The sequence below is a fragment of the Elephantulus edwardii genome, unplaced genomic scaffold (genome assembly GCF_000299155.1).
Source record: "Elephantulus edwardii isolate Elephantulus edwardi_28Jun2011 unplaced genomic scaffold, EleEdw1.0 scaffold00017, whole genome shotgun sequence".
In the NCBI taxonomy this organism is placed as follows: Eukaryota; Metazoa; Chordata; class Mammalia; order Macroscelidea; family Macroscelididae; genus Elephantulus; species Elephantulus edwardii.
In genome coordinates, this window is record NW_006399767.1 from 29,012,710 (window position 1) to 29,031,729 (window position 19,020).

The 19,020-nt window shown below is 50.1% G+C and overlaps 2 protein-coding genes across 5 annotated transcripts in view; both read left to right on the forward strand.

Annotated features, from left to right (window-relative positions):
• Positions 1–299: 299 nt before the first annotated feature.
• RXRB (retinoid X receptor, beta) lies at positions 300–5,984 on the forward strand. 2 transcript variants are annotated; one of them, XM_006882098.1, is made up of 10 exons: positions 300–700; positions 1,403–1,650; positions 2,070–2,226; positions 2,584–2,763; positions 3,772–3,944; positions 4,471–4,600; positions 4,796–4,928; positions 5,049–5,140; positions 5,474–5,579; positions 5,724–5,909. In XM_006882098.1, the coding sequence occupies exons 1-10, from the start codon at positions 472–474 to the stop codon at positions 5,869–5,871; spliced, it is 1,596 nt and encodes a 531-aa protein (XP_006882160.1). In that variant the 5' UTR covers positions 300–471; the 3' UTR covers positions 5,872–5,909. The 2 variants fall into 2 exon arrangements, with proteins under 2 accessions (XP_006882160.1, XP_006882161.1); XM_006882099.1 differs by having other exon boundaries at positions 376–700; positions 5,037–5,140; positions 5,724–5,984.
• A 2,284-nt stretch (positions 5,985–8,268) lies between these two features.
• COL11A2 (collagen, type XI, alpha 2) overlaps positions 8,269–19,020 on the forward strand; it is a 36,017-nt gene continuing 25,265 nt past the window's right edge. Inside the window, exons 1-8 of one of the 3 annotated variants that reach the window (XM_006882100.1) lie at positions 8,269–8,350; positions 12,175–12,324; positions 12,479–12,689; positions 13,978–14,140; positions 15,865–16,056; positions 16,948–17,025; positions 17,686–17,748; positions 18,390–18,569. In XM_006882100.1, the coding sequence (XP_006882162.1) occupies positions 8,269–8,350; positions 12,175–12,324; positions 12,479–12,689; positions 13,978–14,140; positions 15,865–16,056; positions 16,948–17,025; positions 17,686–17,748; positions 18,390–18,569 (1,119 nt within the window). The remainder of the gene's footprint in view (positions 8,351–12,174; positions 12,325–12,478; positions 12,690–13,977; positions 14,141–15,864; positions 16,057–16,947; positions 17,026–17,685; positions 17,749–18,389; positions 18,570–19,020) is intronic. The other 2 variants (XM_006882101.1, XM_006882102.1) reach the window with 2 other exon arrangements.

The window sequence follows — 19,020 nt, forward strand, 5'->3', positions numbered from 1 at the left end:
ATCTCACCGGCTCCGGAGTCCTGTCCTTTCGCGGTTTGCTTGGACGTGGCACTCACGCCTTTCGCTCCCGCGAGAACAGGAAACTCCGTTCTCTCTATGTCCCAGTACCTTTACAAAGATGGCGGCATCCCAGTAGCGGCAAAGGCCACATGCAACATGTAAGCATGCGCGAATTTAGAGGTTATTTGAGGAGAGGCTGAGCGAGGCGGGCTAACAAGTCTGAGGAGACCGCCTCCTCCGTTTCAAGCTAGGTGAGGGGGTGGGAACTAGCGCCCAGACTTCCCGTCTATACCAAGATGGCTTCCACATTGGCGCTGTCATTTTGGTACAGAGCAGAGCGAAGGGCTTAATTACAATCTATCTAGGACCAGAGTCTTTTTCTCTGGGGCCTCCTCGTGTTCATCCAGCCCTCTGATTAACCCCTGGGAATTTCTGGCACCTCTCCGATATTCCTACACTCCACCAGGGATCATGTCTTGGGCGGCTCGCCCGCCCTTCCTCCCCCAGCGGCATGCCGCAGGGCAGTGTGGGCCGGTGGGGGTGCGAAAAGAGATGCATTGTGGGGTCGCGTCCCGGTGGCGGCGGCGACGGCCCTGGCTGGATCCCGCAGCGGCGGCGGCAGCGGCAGCCGGAGAGCAACAAACCCCGGAGCCGGAGCCGGGGGAGGCTGGACGGGACGGAATGGGCGACAGCGGGCGGGGTGAGTGTCCTAGCGGACGGGCAGGCGACCGAGTGACCGTGTTATATGCAACTTAACCCCTACCCCCCACCTCCCTTTGCGCTCTTTTCCTGGCGCTCCCGCCCCCTTGTTTGTAAACATGGGTCTCCTCCCTCCTGAGGGCCTTAGCGCCCTCCCCCCCTGGGCGGGGCAGGGAGGGGGAGCTTCCGTCCTCCTAGCCGTGGTCGTTGAGACCCTGTACTTTGAAAGCCCCTGGCGTGGGAAAGACGTGGTTCTCTTGGAGCTTACGGGCTGTCTACGTGTGGAGGCGGATCCTGTGCCCTTGGGAGGGGTCTATTTGGCATATTTCCTTCACCTGCATGAGCTGGCTGGCTGGCTGTGAAGTGGGAACCGAAGGATTTGTTTGGGTCTATTCCACGTGCTGCCCCACCCACAATGGAAGTCTGGCTTGGGGTGACCCGGTAGTTATCCAAATACTTTACTTGGAATTTTGCTTCACCTGATCTATGCCACTTTGTAAACGACTCCCCTGCTTCCCTTCCCCAAATCAGGAGTTAAAATGTAGATGGACAATTAAGCATCTATGGTCTTGGTGATGAGTGGGATGGGATGGAGCGGGGTACAGCAGAGACTTAGAGAATTAAAGCTTCTAACTGGATGAACGAAGACTCATTTTTTCTTTTTGTCTCTCCCATGTATGTCTTTGTGCCTGTATGTCCTCAGACTCCAGAAGCCCAGACAGCTCCTCTCCAAATCCCCTTACCCAGGGACCCCCTCCCCCTTCTCCTCCTGGGCCGCCCCTGCCTCCTTCGGCAGTCCCATCCCTTGGAGGCACTGGGGCTCCACCACCACCCCCGCTGCCACCACCTCCTCTGGGCTCACCTTTCCCAGTCATCAGCTCTTCCATGGGGTCCCCTGGTCTTCCCCCTCCAGCTCCCCCAGGATTCTCCGGGCCTGTCAGCAGCCCCCAGGTGAGAGGTTGTGACCTGCTTACTGCCTCTCCACTTCAGTTCTTTTTGACCCCAGATCTTTGTAGGGTCCACTTTCCTATGGCCCCTGACCTTCTAGTCCTCTAATCTTGATAGAACCTTGTGGTCCTTTGAAACTTCTTGCCATTCTTGAAGTGGCTAACCTTTTAGTGCATGCTAAAAGGACCCTGGCATTTGTGATGCCCTTTTGATACCATCTGCTCTTTTAAGGCATATGCCCCTCAGTGCTGCTGTGTTGCAGTTTCAGGGAGCACTATTTATTCTCTTTGTTATTGTAAATAATACTCTCTGGAATGTGCAATGCAGGCCCTATTCAATTGGGGAGGGAATGATTTTCACCATCTATGATTGGCTCCTCCCAAATGAATCTCCCTGTGACTTCCCTATTTGCCTCATCCCAGATTAACTCAACAGTGTCACTCCCTGGGGGCGGGTCTGGCCCCCCTGAAGATGTGAAGCCACCAGTTTTAGGGGTCCGGGGTCTGCACTGTCCACCCCCTCCAGGTGGCCCTGGGGCTGGCAAACGTCTGTGTGCAATCTGCGGGGATAGAAGCTCAGGTATGAGGCTCAGAAGACCAGCAAAGGGGAGGAAAGAGTGTGGGTTCCTTCCTATCACCTGTGGGATTCCCAGGGGCTATGGGATCAGGTTGGGGTAAATGAGCTGGGGAAGACCTGATGAGAATTAAGGAGCCTGAAGCTAAGGCGTGGGATAGGGTGTGGGAGGGAAGGTGGAACTGAGATAGAGATTTGAACAATGAGAGAGACAGAACTGCATCATCCCTCACTTGATACCCCATCACTGGCAAACACGGGGAAGACTTAAATTGAGCTTTGCCTGTGGAGGTTGATCAGAGATTTGATGGTAATAGGCTCTCCATGCAACCTTCTTAACTGCTTTCTCCCTCTCCCCTGTAGGCAAACATTATGGGGTGTACAGTTGTGAGGGCTGCAAGGGCTTCTTCAAGCGCACCATTCGTAAGGACTTGACCTACTCATGCCGGGACAACAAGGACTGCACAGTGGATAAGCGCCAGCGAAACCGCTGTCAATACTGCCGCTATCAGAAGTGCCTGGCCACAGGGATGAAGAGGGAGGGTAAGGGGCTGACCCCATCCTTTCCCTTTCCATCCTGTAGGAGAAAAGAGGGAAGAGATAGAGGGAAGATTGGAGAAAATCCAGCTTTTTACCTCTGAAGAAGACTGTACTGTTCCTTCTCTCTCCTCCAGAGGGCGATGTTTCATTTCTCCATCCCCTCATTAGCTCTTTGTGGGCTCCTGACCTGGTCTTAAAATTTCCTTTTTAGTAGTTCTCCTTCTCTGCTCTGGCCAGTTTCTATGGCCTCTCCTTAATCTGGGGTAAGATAATTTTTCCTTTCCCGTGATGAGCGTCTTTATCTCCTTTTTTGCAATCCACATATTTCTTTTTTTTTCTTTGATGCTTTCTGTCTCTCATAATCTATAGTCTCTACCTTTTAAGCTACGGACATAACTGAAGATCCTCAGGGCTTTCTTTCCATCCATCATCTTAAGTCAGATTCATGGAGTTCTGAGAGAATTATTAGAAAATATCTTAGTCAAATTTCATTTTATGGAAGATGTGCATGAGGCCTATCAGGAAGATAAAGTGACTTCCCCAAGACTGTGTAATAAAAGAGTAGCAGGGCTGGGACCAGAGTCTGAATCTCTGAAGTCCATTCTGGTGTTCCTTTTATGGCTTCTTTGTTGAATCAGAAGATCCTGGGGCAGTCACATGTGGTAAATTTGGGAATGTTATTTAACTTCTCTAAACCCTGAATTCTCCATCTTTAAAATAGGAAACAGTTGTTTACTGATCAGTGTAATGATTGAGTGAATGTTATAGCATATTTAGTTTAAATGCTTGTTCTAGTTTTCACTCTAATTCCATCATCTTCTTGGTTTCTTCTCCTTGACTCATTAGTTACCATTTCTACCTGACTGTCTCCAGTCTACTGTTTCTAGTGATTTCCCCAATTCATATAAATGTCTCTTAAAGGCTGTAAGACCCTTATCAGGCACTTAAGGACATATTTGAACCCCTCATGACTGGCTCTTGACTGTCCACTTTTCTCCCCCTTCCTCCCAGCGGTACAGGAGGAGCGTCAACGGGGGAAGGACAAGGATGGGGATGGGGATGGGGCTGGGGGAGCCCCCGAGGAGATGCCTGTGGACAGGATCCTGGAGGCGGAGCTTGCTGTGGAGCAGAAGAGTGACCAGGGCATCGAGGGTCCTGGGGGTACCGGGGGGAGCGGCAGCAGCGTGAGTGATGGGATCAATTCACTCTCTGTTTATGTAGGGGGGAGGCCTCCTTGGGGGAGGGAATGTAGGTCTGCTCAGGGTCCCTCTCCTTCCTCCCCATCACAACCTTCCTAATATTGCCTGGCACAGGAAGTGCTGACAGACAAGCTCTTTCAAACCTTTGAGGTGGGTGTGATAGCTTCCTTCATCCCTATCCCCAAAACAATCCACTGGCAGAGCCACAAGCAAGTCTCAAATAAATAATCGTTTACACGATTGCTGGAAGAGAAGCTTAGTTTACAGGGATTGGCTCAGATGGGACTTGAAGGAAGTCTGCAGCGTAAGGAGGAGAGTAAAAATACTCTTACAAGGGGGATTTCACCAGATGCTCTGCCAGGGAAGGAGGGACAATCTCCTCCTGTACCACTCAGATCTGATTTGATGGTACACTCACACAAAATAATAATAATAATAATAAAAAAATAACAAGAGGGATTTCCAGTACACTTCCAAACTTTCCATAATTTTTACTTCCTATCTCTTGTAGCCAAATGACCCTGTGACTAATATCTGTCAGGCGGCTGACAAACAGCTCTTCACGCTTGTTGAGTGGGCAAAGAGGATCCCACACTTTTCCTCCTTACCTCTGGATGACCAGGTCATTTTGCTCCGGGCAGGTCAGTGACCTCAGATCCCTTTGCCTTCTTGACACTTAGCCCCTCCTTGACCTCGTGACTGAGTGACCCGAGTGGCCTTAACCTTGCACACTCAGCGAGCCTAGCTCACTGACCTTGCCACCTCTTCTTCTCTTCTCTTTCCTTGAATTCCGTGGCCTGATCTCTGGCTCCTGCCCCTTGCTGCCCCTAACCCAGGGTGGAATGAGCTCCTCATTGCCTCCTTCTCCCACCGATCCATTGATGTCCGAGATGGCATCCTCCTCGCCACAGGTCTTCATGTACACCGAAACTCAGCCCATTCCGCGGGCGTGGGAGCCATCTTTGATCGGTCAGTGGCCCTTGGCCAGGCTGGCCTGGCCTGTAGGTAGAGGGGGTGGGGCTATAGGCTGGTCCGTGTCCAAGGCTGGCTGAGCTGTGACCTTTGAGTGACCTGCAGGTCCCTCTCCAGGGTGCTGACAGAGCTAGTGTCCAAAATGCGTGACATGAGGATGGACAAGACAGAACTTGGCTGCCTGAGGGCAATCATTCTCTTCAACCCAGGTAAGAGGAGGATTACCCTTGTCTTTCAAGACCAAAGCAACCTTGGAGCCTCTTCTAAGTTACCCAGCTATTCCCCTTAAGTAAGACCCTTAACCTGGAAAGTCTAACTGACCATGAAAAACCCACATCTGCTAATACATTCCCTATCCAACCCCATCCCACAAACCCAGTCCCCCCCCTCTGTTGCACATCTAAGAGACTTGAAGTTCTACTTTCTTTGGCAAGCATCTGGGGATGGGCAAGTGGGTGGCACCTGAAATAGAAGTCTGTTGGCCACATCTGCATATCCGACCTGATTTGATATGCCTTTCTTCTTCTTTTCTGCCGTCGCAGATGCCAAGGGCCTTTCCAACCCCAGTGAGGTAGAGGTCTTGAGGGAGAAAGTATATGCATCACTGGAGACCTACTGCAAACAGAAATACCCTGAGCAGCAGGGACGGTGAGATGAGGCATAGGAGTGAGGGATTGTGGGTATTGAGACTGGGGCGGTGGTTGGGAGAGACACACACTTAGGGACTGCCCTAAGGGTGTATTCAGGCCTCATGGTTTTAACTCTCTCTCCCGTCTCCCACTCCTTCTGCAGGTTTGCCAAACTGCTACTACGTCTTCCTGCCCTGCGGTCCATTGGCCTCAAGTGTTTAGAGCATCTGTTTTTCTTCAAACTTATTGGTGATACCCCCATTGACACCTTCCTCATGGAGATGCTTGAGGCTCCCCACCAGCTGGTTTGAGCCTGGATCCAAACGTGGTGCTCTTCACACAAGAGGAGTGCACATCCAGAAGAGACTCTGGGCCCTGGGGCAGGGTGGGAAAGGGCCACTTTCCCAGACGCTTGAGGGGTAAGGAGTGCTGGACCAGAGCTGAGACTTCCAAGGGGGGCAATAGTTGTCCTCCCTCCCAACTTTTCTAAATATCTCAAGTCAGAGGGGACTCCACATCCCTTTAAGGGCTGAGCCTCTCTCTGTGGTGAGTCTCTCGATTTGTTGGGGTCTCCTATGATTCAGGGTGATTTCCTAACCTGCAATGGTCTCTACCCCAGCACAAAGCACTGGCCTTGCTCCCGGGACCTGGCTCCTTTTCTTAACTAGATTCACTTAACTTCCTCATCTGAAGAGTGGAAATGGGGAGCACCCCAGAAATGGGATATTGGGGGGCAGGCCCCCCAAACTGATGTACACCAGAGTAGGACTCTGACAAGCCTTCCCCCTCCTAAAGCTAGCAGCTGGGCCATTCTGGGAGAGGGAGAGGGTCCTGTCAGTGTCTTCTGCCTGGAGTCTCCTTTTGCACTCACCACCTTCTGCAGTCAGACTGAAAAATAAAAATGTAGTGGTGGTTAAGGGACAGTGGAACCTATTTGCTATTTTTAATTTTCTCTGAAGATAGAAACTTGGAGTTGGACTCAAAAGAAGTACTGTACCTCCTCAGGTCGACTAAGAAATGCCAGTGGTGGAGGTGGGTTTTTGGGAAAGGCAGGGCCCCCAAGGTCATCTGTACCTGGGGCCCTCCAAGCACTGGCCTTTTCCATTCCCTCCCCCGGGCTTCTCATGTCTTTACTCTGGGTAGAGGGAAAGGGCCTGGATTTTGATGCCCTTAGATAGGGCTGGGAGAGCAGAGTACTGTTTGAGGAGTGCAGTCTTTGGGACCTTCCTTTCACAGCTACTCTCTGCCTTGGGCACACTGGTGTAGGATGGGGACAAGAACCCTGGCCTGAGAATTGAGGGGAGGTGATCACCCAGAAGAGGTGGATTGATGGGGCTGCATGATTTTTGCCCAGCAGCTTTTCTCTTTGGGTTTCCTTTCCCCTTTCTCTTACATACATAAAATCGCTTTCAAATTAAAATCACTGCTTTTCTGGGCTGGGGTAACCGTATGGGGGGGGGGCAGCACCGCAATGATCTTGGGGGCTATCTCCGGTAAGGAGCTCCGGACACATTCCCCAGGCTCTGCTTCCTAGGTTCTCTGGGGCCCGAGAGGAAAGCACAGGGTGGGGGAGACAAGGCATGCTTTGTGGGGGGGTTATGTGTGCCAGGCTTGGGGGCGGGGCCGACCCAAGCCGGGACAGGAGGGGGGCAGCTCTTCTCAAAGGCGCGCCTTGTTCCCCTGTGCGCTCCCAGCGCCAGCAGGCGGCGGCGCCTCGCTCGGGCCCTCGCTCCGGCCGCACCTCGGGCTCCGGGCAGACCCGGCTCTGTGCCCGCTCATGGGGGCGTGCTAGGTGCTCGGTGTGGCAGCCTTTACGGGGAACTGCCTGCCTGCAGGCGCTCCCACGTCCCTGGGTGACCCTATTTGCCCGAACTACCCCAACTGGTGTCGACCTTCCCTTGACTCTTAAAAGTATCAGTATCTCCACCTGGGAGTCCCTGACTCCCTTACCTAGTTCATCCATTTTCATCCCTTTGGGCCAGAGTAGCTGCCCAATCCTCCCCCTTCCCTGTTGTGGCATTGCGGGTCTCCAGTCTCTATCTATAGTCTCATCTATAAATACCCTAGCCCAAGGCCCTGCTCTGTAATTACATGGGGCGGGGCGAAAGGAAGTAATTACCGAGACTTGATGGGGGGGGGGCGGGCTGGCGACCCCCTAGGACCGCCTCTTCCCTCCCACTGCATCCTAAATCCCGCCCAGGCCCTTGCCGGAAAAAAAGGGGTGCTGGTCTCCAGTGGGGTGGGAGGGGGCCTCTGACTGGACATCAGGGTTCTAGAAGAGGAAGGGGCTAGAAACGAGTTACCTGGGTTCTGGAAGAGACTTTGAGGGTACAGTTTACAGTTTACGGAGGTGCTGCAGGAGAGCACTCTAAGGGTCAGCAGGGGAGGGCTCTGTCCCGCACCCCCAGGTGGAGACCGAGGGTGGGGTTTCCCTCTTGGTGGCAGTGGGCGGGCGCCGGAGGCGGGGGCTGGGCCGGGGGCGTGGGCGTGGTGGGGGCTCTCGGCCACTGGGGTGGCCGGGGACACACAAGAGCAGCGGCCTCAGCCACCGAGGAGGGAGCTGTCGCACCGAGTCCCGACGGCGCCTCGCTGCATGCAACTGGGCTGCTGAGAACTGTCCAACAACCGGTGGCCTCCAACACCTGGCGTCCGAGGCGCCCAGCCGGACGCCCAGCCGGCGCTCCCCTGCCAGCCTCGGACGTCCGGCCATGGAGCCGTGCAGCCGCTGCCATCGCCTTCTCCTGCTGATACCACTGGTGCTGGGGCTGAGCACAGCCCCCACCTGTGCAGGTAAGAGGAGTCAGGACTCTTGGGAACAAAGTTCCAGATCCCTAAGGAGAGACAGCAGCTGTTGCTGTTCAGAACTGAGGAGGGTCTCCAAGGATCCAGGAAGTGGGACAGAGTACCCAGTTCCTTGGACCCAGGTAGAGATCTCTTTCTCTTCATGAAGTGACATGGAGAGAGCAGGTAAGGCTAGAAGATGGCAGATCACCTTTAAGAATCTCAGCAGGACCACAAAGTTGGTTCCCTAGGATAACTGAGATGGCTTGCCTTAGTCTGGTCCAGTCTGGTGCTGAGCTGGGAGTGAGAGCAGTAGATAGTAGAGATAATGATGGGTGAGAGTTGTGTGTATGTGCTGTGTGTATCTGCTTCTGGATTCTGAGTCACCCTCCTTAGGATAAGTGGAAGTGTCTGTAGTCTGAGTAGATCTTAGTAAGTTGGGAAGGAAGGGATGCCCAGACTGTCTCACCGGCTTCTGTGGTTGCATCCCCCTCCCCCTCCCTGTGCCCTCGATGCTGCCACGCGGCTGGCTCTGGGGAGCACTGGGGCTGACTGCCAACAGGACGGCGGCCGGACAGGCGGGGATCAGGTGTCTGAGGCTGGAGCCAACTCTTTGCATTCCTGCTCCAGTCCTCCCCCTCTGGCCAGTTAGGCTCCCCTGGGACCCTGATGCCCACTACCCCAATTTTTTTCCTCCTTTTTCCCAGGACTGAAAAGTCTTGCTTCATAGCATAAGGGATTTAGTGTCAGAGAAGGGGGAGCTGGAAGCACCTGGATGCTAGGTAGGCCAGAGCAAGGTCCTTACTTGTGGGGACTGAATTGAGTATAACTTGACTATTCATTTCTTCTCCTTTAACTGGAGAAAATAAAATGACCCAAATGGCAGCATAATGGGTTAGATTTTATTACAGAAAGAGCTTCTACTATGAGAGGAGCGTGAGACACAGGGCCAGAAAAATAACATGTATAATGTCTTTGTGTTATTGTGTTCCATTGTTGGAAACAGCTTATAGCTGACCGCCCCAGTGGGTGATTTTTAGAGGCAAATAATGGGAGGAGGTTGCCCATATTACTCCTGCAGAACAACTGGTGGACTTGAACCAGGTGCTTTTGGAATTGCAGTACAGCTTCTTACCACTAGGCCACCAGAGTGCTGTATAATGTCTGTGGACTCTAGAAATCTTTCTTAGCTGAGAAGGTGACTCACTAGCGTGGAGGCAGGAGGATGGCTGAAAGAGCCTGTCTCATATTTTGGGACTGGGCAAGTGGGGGTGAGACTCTCAAAGGAAATGGATCACTATGGAATTCATAAGATTAAAGAATGAACCTCATATCTGACCAGGAGTTTGTAGGGAAGAGGTAGGGAGACCCCACGACAGCAAGACAGTGGGGCAGGTATGTAGCTAGAGGAGAGAAGACTATGGGTGGACGTGAGGGTAGGTTGTCTGTCGGACTGAGCTGTACTTTCCTGGGGTTTGGTTGAGGTGGGGGCCTTCTGAGGTCTCCTTGGCCTGGGGTCTCAGTGAGTCTCTGTGTCTCTGCTACACTCACTCCCGGTCTCTCAAAGCTGCCCTTGTGTGTTGGTGTTTGCGGAGCCGCCACATGCGGGGGCTGGTCTCCGGCGGGGGTTGGGGGGGCAAGGCGGTGGTTTCCAGGCTCCTGGACTCAAAGGGCCTTTTCTCTGCCTGCCCGCTCCACCTCACCCACTCCACCCAGCTCTGCCCTCCTGATTGCTCTGGCCCCTACCCTGGACCACACTTCCATGAAAGTTTTGCTGGAACTCTCTTTGGGATTTGTCCAATCAGCAGCTGCTGGTGTGAGCAGTGTGTGTATTTGGGGACAAATAAGGGAAGAGAGCTTGTCTTTCTTTTGCCTTCCAGAGAGTTTGAACCCCAGAAAGCTGAGTTCTAAGTGACCAAGGCTGGTAGCCTGGGTCTTGAATCATTGAATCCTGGGGTGATGGGGGTGGGGTGGGGCTGGGTTGAGGTTCCAGGTGTGGGGAGCTTGCCTGGGTTTTGGGCAAGGACTCTGATGGGATACACAGATGTGTGGCTCGGGGCCCTGGACCTGCTCCATCCTCTGCGTGGCAGATTCAGGCTCCCCCCTCCCACTGCTCCTCACCCAGCATCTCCCAGTCTAGGGGGCACAGGCTCTTGGGGTGGCTCTTTCTTGTGTCTTCTTCCTGGGTTTATCCGTGTTGTCCCCACTTACACAGCTGTGAATGTATAGTGACTGAAGCACCGTCCCTACTGAACTGCCTGTGTGCTCCCTTCCTGGTGCCCCCACCTCCCATGCGTGCCCAGGATGATCGATTGCCCAGATGTTGTTTATGCTGGAGGTGGGATAGAAGCCAGAGACCTAGAGAATGAGAGATACGGAAAGGGAGTAAGAAGGAGAGAAAAATAAAAAGAATAAGATGAACTAGATAGAATGTGATGGGGATGGAGGAAACAGAGGCTTAAGGAAACAGACCAAGAGATACAAAGAGAATACACTTAATAGAGAATGGAAGAAGGATGGGGAGTTCAGATTTTTTTTTTCTCTTAAATTTTATTAATTCTGTTCTTGTTGAGAATACACAGCAAATACACCAATCGTGAGAATACACCAGGTTAAGAGCTTCCACATCTATAGTTTACTGATACTGATTATATGCTTGCACAACACTTTCACCTTCCTTTTCTGACTTGTTCCTCCCTCATTAATATACTTTCTGGCCCCTAAGAGTTTCTGTTTAAACTTTGGAATTGATCTTGTCAGTTTGATCCCAAATAGAGAGTTCTTAAAAGAGCACAATGTTCAAGGCAGACTTCTTATTTTTAAAAATAAACTAGTTAAGTGAGACTGTTATTATGGTTTTAAGATGGCTTCAGGGGATCTTTTTTGGTTTTTAAAGGTGGTAGTTCCAAGGATTCTTCTAACCTTCGTGGCTGCAGAAAGTCTAGAGGCTATGAAAATTTGCAGTTCTGTTCAGCATTTCCCGTCTTTTGTTCACATGGAAGTTTTGATGAAAATGTTGAGTGATGATAGGTGGACATCATCCTTTTTTTTCCTGGTCTCATGGCAGATGAGGGAGTAGTTTGCAGAAGCAAATAGCCATACTTGTCTCCATTCTTGTCTCCTTGTGCTAGTCCTGACACTCCTCCTTTCTCTCCAGGTGAACAGAGACTAACTCCTGCACTTTGGGTGAACACCAGCCAGGTTTTAAGATCCCCAGATACGATGCAATGAACTAGGAGGTAGAACAGAAACATTAAATATGTAATTAAAAATTAAACACATAATTAGGCCAATTAATTGGGATGTCTTAGGAATTCATGACTCTGAGCCTGCAAACCAAGGAACCATGGCCTTTTGGGGAGTCTGTGTATAAATAGCCACAGCAACTACTTTTGTTGTTACTGTAAATATGTCACACGTTTTTCCAATTCAACTTTTACAGGTGTCCAACTTACCGACAATAATTACAATAATTGGCTGTGCAACCCTACTCATAATGGATGTAATTGTTCTGTCATTGATTTTAGTTCTAGTCTTGAAAGGTGACTAAGGGCTATATATATGGGCTGTTTCTTATCTTTTTATATAAGTGAAGAGAGAGATGCTGAGAGAAGCAGATTCACAGGCTATAAGACTAAGACTAAGAGAGACAGTAAGAGGAACAGTGAAGTGAAAGTGGGCAGGAATAGGCGTAGAGTTGAACGTTTGCCAATGCTGCTTTTCTCTCATCCAAGTAACTTGGGTTCTCACCCATACAGACTCCCCCACATGTCCTCTTTGTAGTGCTCTCCTGACAGTGTGACCCACTTCTTGACTCCTGTGGATTCTCCTAGGTGCACCATCTATGGATGTACTCCGAGCCCTGAGGTTTCCCTCCATGCCTGAGGGTGTCAGGAGGACAAAAGGCATCTGTCCCGCTGATGTGGCCTACCGAGTTTCCCGACCTGCCCAGCTTAGTGCACCCACTCGCCAGCTCTTCCCAGGTATAGTGAAATGATGGGATCAGGCAAGCTTGTGGCAACCATTGGGTGGGTCCTGAGATCAGACACCAGAAAGAAATTGGCTTGTGGCTCCTCCCATGGCCTCTCACTTCACCTGTGTCTGTCTCTGTCTGTCTGTCTCTCTCTCGGATACCAGGTGGTGTTCCCAAAGATTTCTCTCTGCTGACTGTTGTTCGGACCCAGCCTGGCCTCCAGGCTCCGCTCCTGACACTCTACAGTGCCCAGGGCATCCAGCAGCTGGGCCTGGAGCTTGGCCGGCCTGTTCGCTTCCTATATGAGGACCAGACTGGGCGGCCTCAACCCCCGGCTCAGCCAGTCTTCCGAGGCATCAACTTAGCAGATGGCAAGTAAGTTAAGATTGCTCCTCTGGCCTGCTAGGTCTAGTTTTCAGGAGCTCCCCTTTGGCTGTCACATACTGAACAGAGAAACCCTTTTGATCACATCTCACTAACCCACTGCGCAAACTTTAGTAATTTCTAGCCCTGACTTTGGACTTTAGGGTTTGAATTCTTGCTCTGCACGTAACACTAGTTTGTGCCTGAGAAAAATTACTTTTCTGGAGCAAATTACTAAATTGTTTATTAGCCTCAGTTTAAAAAAAAAATTAAAAAATTATTTTTTTTAGCCTCAGTTTTTACATCAAATAGGGATGACAGAATTTTTTAAATTTTTTTTTTATTTTATTATTTTTGTGTGTGTACCGTCAAATCAGATCTGACTGGTACAGGAGGAGATTGTCCCTCCTTCCCCGGCAGAGCATCTGGTGGATTCAAACCGTGGGATGACAGAATTGTGAGTTAAATTAAATGACAAAATTATTTCATGATGCTTCTTGTTGCTGTGTGCCATCAAGTCAGAGCTGACTCATAGCTGGTCCGCCAGCAGGTTTTCAGGAGCAGCTAATGGATTCAAACCACATATTTTGGTGATTGCAGTGCAGTTTCTTACAATTGGGCCACTGGAGCTCCTCGTGGTGTTTGGGGTGTTGTTAAACACTTGATAATCAGTAGCTCCCAAGATTACTAGAACCCCTGGTAGTGTAGTGTAATCAAAAGATTGCTGGCTTAAATCCACCAGTTGCTCTGCAGGAGAAAGATAAAGCAATCTACTCTCATTAAACTTAAAGCCTTGGAAATCCAGAGGAGAATTAGAGCAGTCTAATGGAGTGGCTTGGGCTTAGTATTATGATCACTAGGGGGCAGTGGTGGCCCAGTGGTAGAATTGTTGCCTTTCCTGAGAAAAACCTGGGTTCATTTCCCAGCCAATGAACATCATGTGCAGCCCATACCATCTGTCAGTGGAAGTGTGCATGATGCTATGATGTTGAGTGGGTTTCAGTGGTACTTCCAGATCAAGATGGATTAGGACAAAAAGTCTGATGATCTGCTTCCAAAAACTAGCCAGTGAGAGTGCTGTGGATCTCAATGGTCTGATCACACATCACAGGAATGATGCAGAATGGGGCAGTGTTTTGTTCTGTTTTACATGGGATTGCTATGAATCAGGTACCATCTGACAATAACTTAACAACAAGAAAATTGTTATTATTGCCTTTGGCTTCAACTCTTCCATCAACTGCTCCTCAGACTCTACTCATTCTCAATCAGTCACTTAAAACTCTTTCCCCACAAACAGGTGGCACCGTGTGGCTGTGGCTGTGAAAGGCCAGTCTGTCACTCTTATTATTGATTGCAAAAAGCGGGTCACTCGCCCTCTACCCCGAAGTGCTCATCCTGTGTTGGATACCCATGGAGTGATTATCTTTGGTGCCCGTATCCTGGATGAGGAAGTCTTTGAGGTAACCAGAACAATCAGAGAAGAATGTGATTTCTTGTCCCACGGCTCCAACACCTACCTTCCTATTCCCTAATATTTGTTTTTCTTCTCATGAGCTTATCTCCATTTCTTGTCTCCAAGGGTAGTTTTCTCTTTAGGAGAACTGGATTCCCACTGCAAGGCAAGACTGTGCATAGCCAACTCAGTCTTTACTATCCATGCTGTTGTTGTTGTTGTTAAGTACTGTCAAGTTGCAGGCGATTCATAGTGACCCTATGAACGGAAGTCCTGGACACTTGCTGTATAACTTTCATCCTTTCTCCAGGTTCATAGGGTTTCCAGAGGCAAGCTATTGTGGAAGTGGATGCCACTCCTGCTTCCAAGCTTGTTTCAACCAGGGAGCATCACCAAACATTCTCCACCATGGGTAACAGTATTCGGCTTCATAGCAACCACAAGTTACCTTTGTACAGCAAGTGGACGTACCAGGGTTACACGACCTAGAAGACTGTTTCACCAAAAACAATTAAAGGCAGGCCTGAGGGCCTCAGAGTAGAGTCACCCACTTTTGGTTTGGGAGCATGGCTTTCTGTCCGCTAGGCCAACTGCTCTCTCTCTCTGTCTCTATGCTGTTATTGGTGGTAGTGTTGTTAACTTTCATCCTTTCTCCAGGTTCATAGGGTTTCCAGAGGCAAGCTATTGTGGAAGTGGATGCCACTCCTGCTTCTGATTACTATCCATACATCCATTTATTCAGTCCTGCAATACACCTATTTATTCTTTCTTTTGCTAACCCACCTACCCATCCATTCTCATATTCATTCTCTCTCTCTCTCTCTCACATACACACACACACCCACCCCTGTCCATTTAGCACCAGTCCACCCATCTCCCTGCCACTCAGATCTATTTACCCTTCAATCCATTCATATACACATTCATTGACTGTCCCTCAAACCTCCCATTCAGTCATACATTGCAGACCCCCTCTTTACCCACTCAGCAATTATCTATCCTGAGCTTACCTATCATATCCTTTAGACTACACACTCACCTACTTAGCCATATACATACACACGTATGCATCCACTACCCACATACCTAACCGACACTTAATGAATATCTGCTGGTCCAATGCCAAAGGGAACACAGAAGAATAATATAAGGTCTTTGCCATCCCAAGGAGCTCCTGATTTGTTTCAGGGGATGAAACAGTATCTTTAAACTACAGTACAAAAAAGAATGTACAGAGTGCTATGTGTAGGTACAAACAAGTGCTGTTGGAATCCAGAAGCAAGTCTCCTTCACTCCTCATTTCCAAAGATTTGATGATTCTTGTTACTGTCACTGGCACGACAAGGCAGCCAAGGCTGGATCACTCTTGCCAGAGCCCTCTGTGAACAGACCCCTGCATTATTACAAGAAGTAGAAAGTAGACAAAGTGTGTTGAACCTGAAGTTGGTTGGTCTTGACTCTAGCACTGTGCATGACCTTGGGTCACTCAGTGCTTCTTTGAGTTTCTTTGAATGGGATGTTTCTGAAAAATAGGCATAAATCTCCTTATCCTACTAGTTTTTCCAGAACTTGGTAAAATCCAGTGAACTTGTGGACAACAATGGAAGGGCTGATAATGACCTCCTATTATATAATTTTACCTATGACTTCCCTTCAACCCTTTATGTTTCTGTCTTTCTCTGAAATCCTGTCTGCCTCCATCCATTGGTGTCTTTCCTTATATCTCTGTAGGGTGATGTCCAGGAACTTGTCATTGTCCCAGGGGTCCAGGCTGCCTATGCATCCTGTGAGCAGAAGGAGCTGGAGTGTGAAGTGGGCCAGAGGGAGAGACCTCAGAACCAGCAGCCTCACAGAACCCAGAGATCTGCAAAGAAGCAACCATCAAGACTTCATAGACCACAGAATCAGGAACCCCAACGACAGGTGAGGGGGATAGGAGAACCTAACCTTAGCATGTCTTGAGGAGGAAAAGACATCCAGGCATCTGACCCAGGGGCATTCCCTTTAAAGTTCAGAGTTTCTAAACCATTTGGGGCTCCCATTCTCCCATCTCTAATGTCCCCTTGAGCCCTTTCCCCACCATGCTTCCTTTCCCCATCTACCCTTCTTCCCTAGTTCTCATTCATCAACCTTTTTATTTTTACTTAAAAATAAAAAGAATTATTATGAAGAATTTGTGCCTGGGAGCTGTGTCCCCTGCTTGTATCTAGTAGTCTTCCTAGAACTGGGTGCTCAGATTTCCCATCCTTTACTTCAAATATTGAGAAAGAATCAGAAAAGGCATGGGCAGGGGAGGGAAGCTGAGAGAGCAGGGTAGAGGAGAGACAAAGAGAGAGATGCTGAATTGGTAACGCCAAAGAGGAGAGATGGGAACCAACCGAAGATAGAGGAAATCCTGAAAGGGTGATGAATTAGGATACAGGAAGCCCTGCCTCTGAGCCCTTTCCACATGGCAGTGAAGGGTTAGGTGCTGTGTGTGGAAGGGAAGAGGATTCTGGTGTGGGTAGGGTCTTGGTGATTAGGATGTTGTATATGATTTGGGGTCTTTGGTCTGAGGATGGAAGAATCAATCTCTTAATCATGTCTGCTTCTGCCCCTCATGTGGGATCCATTCCCCCTTTCCCACCTCTCTCCCATGTCTCTCCTGACTCCCAACCTCCCATTTTATCCTCTATTGCCTGTTTCCCGATTCTGTGCCTCGTATTTCCTAACCCCCACACTGTCTTCATCCCTTGCTCTCTAACCTTTTCCTTCTGATTCCTCCAATTATCCTGTCCCCTTCTTCCTATTCCCGTCCCCCGTTCCTAATCCCAGCCTCTTGAATCTCTCTACTATGACTACGAGCCCCCTTATTATGATGAGATGACTACGGGAACAACCCCTGACTATCAGGTAAACCTGAAGGGCCCCTTCTTTTCTCGCCTTCTTCCTACTGCCCCAATGACAGCTTCTCCTATGACACCTTCCTTCCTTCCCCAAACTGTGGGGAGAGACGCCATATATTTAGGTTATTGGGGCTCGTTTACTTATGGTCCCTTCCCATGTCTCTCTGCTGCAGCGGTCTCGGAGCCCCAGCCGCAGGGCCTCCCCTTCCCCCAGGGGGCGCCGGACCCCTCCCCGAAAACCTACCTCACCTGCCAAGAGGTCAACGCCTCGACAGGCACCCCCTTCACCAGGCCAAAGGCCTTCTCGAGTTGGGGGCTCCAGCCCAGCGCGGGGTCAGCCTCCCCACTCCCGGCGCCCAGCTCAGCGGGCAGCTCCCCTTGCTGCCCAGGGCCCCTCCAGGACCAGAGGCAGTGGTTACCGGCAGGTAGAGCCGGGGCATCCAGATCTCTGCCCCCAAATTCCCACAGCCTGGGAGATTCATTCTCCTCAAACTGTCCTCCCTCCAAAGGGGCTGCAAGATCTGAGATTTCCCCCACCCCCCAGCATGGGACAGACACTGCCCTCCGGGGTGGACAGGTGCTGCTTTGCCTTCTTCCCCTCAGGCTAACTCCTTTCTCCTTCCCTCTCCCCATGCTACTCTGCTCTTCCCCCTTCCCTTGGAGTTAGGACCCCATTCCAGGTGAAGAGGAAGGAATGTTGGAGTCAAGCCCCTTTCCGCCCCTTGAGGAGGTAACTTTATCCCTGCCCTCACTCAGCTGGGGGTTCTGGACGTCTGTGATTCATTCCCCTTGCCCCATGCCATCTTGGTGAAGCAGCCTCTCCTCTGGCCGGAGGGCTCTTTGTCGTATCTATGGTCTTCTCTCTCTGGTCACTCCAGACCTATGGATGTACTCGCTTTTCAATGTATATAGCCTTACTCCCTCAGTGTCCATGTCTCCTTTTGTGAATCCTTCATTCTAGGACATTTTTTTCTTTATATTGATGTCAAATGGCCAAACTTGGTGTGTCTTATTTCTATTCCCAGGAGCCTGTCCAGTGCTGTCACTTTTTATCTTTTCCTTGTCTCTCTATCCATCACTTTGACCACTGCCTGCACTCTTTTGTCCATGGACTGTCTTCTCTGTGTCCAGCCCTCCGGCCACCTGTCTTGTCATCCACCATCTCTTCCTACCTGGCCCATTTTCTGGATATTCCTCCCTAGACCTTTGATGGCCATTCCTTTTCCACATGACCAATGGCTTAGCTTTTCAGGGACTCCAGTCCCGATTACTCAGAGTCTTTGGGTAGAAAGTGTCCCACCTGGGGTCCAGGGAAAAACACTCTTCTCTAATGCCTCCATTTACCTCCTTTTCTTCCCTACCCCTGGGAAGGAGCAGGCTGAGCTCCAGGTCCCTCCAACAGCTGACAGATTCCGGGCAGAGGAATATGGGGAGGGAGGCACAGACAGCCCAGAAGGGCCCTATGATTACACCTATGGCTATGGGGACGATTATCATGAGGAGACTGAGCTTGGTCCTGCCCTCTCTGCGGAGAAAGCCCACTCAGGAGCCGTAAGTGAAAGGAGGGCTTCTTCCATTCTTAACCTTTAGTGGGAACTACAAGAATTGCTTCCTGTTGTTTTGGTCATTGTCTTTGGCTGTAAACTACTTCCCATTGGGGATTTGCCATTTCCAATTCATAGAAAATGTTATGTTGCTTGAGAATGTTACTCTTTGCCTTCCCTTGCCATGTGTCTTTCCTTGTGACTCCTGTGGATACGTCAGCCCAGTGCAACTGGGATTTTTCTTTTTAAAATTCTATGGCCACTTCTTGTCTGTCTTGGCCACTTCCTTTCAGTGTCAATCAAGCTGGATTTCATCTTTTGGCCAATAAGCTCCCTCTAAATATTGACATATTAGGCATTGGAGAGATGAGATGGACTGGCATGGGGCATTTTGAGTCTGATGATCATATGATATATTACTCCGGAGATGAAAAGACAAGGAAAAATGGGGTTGCCTT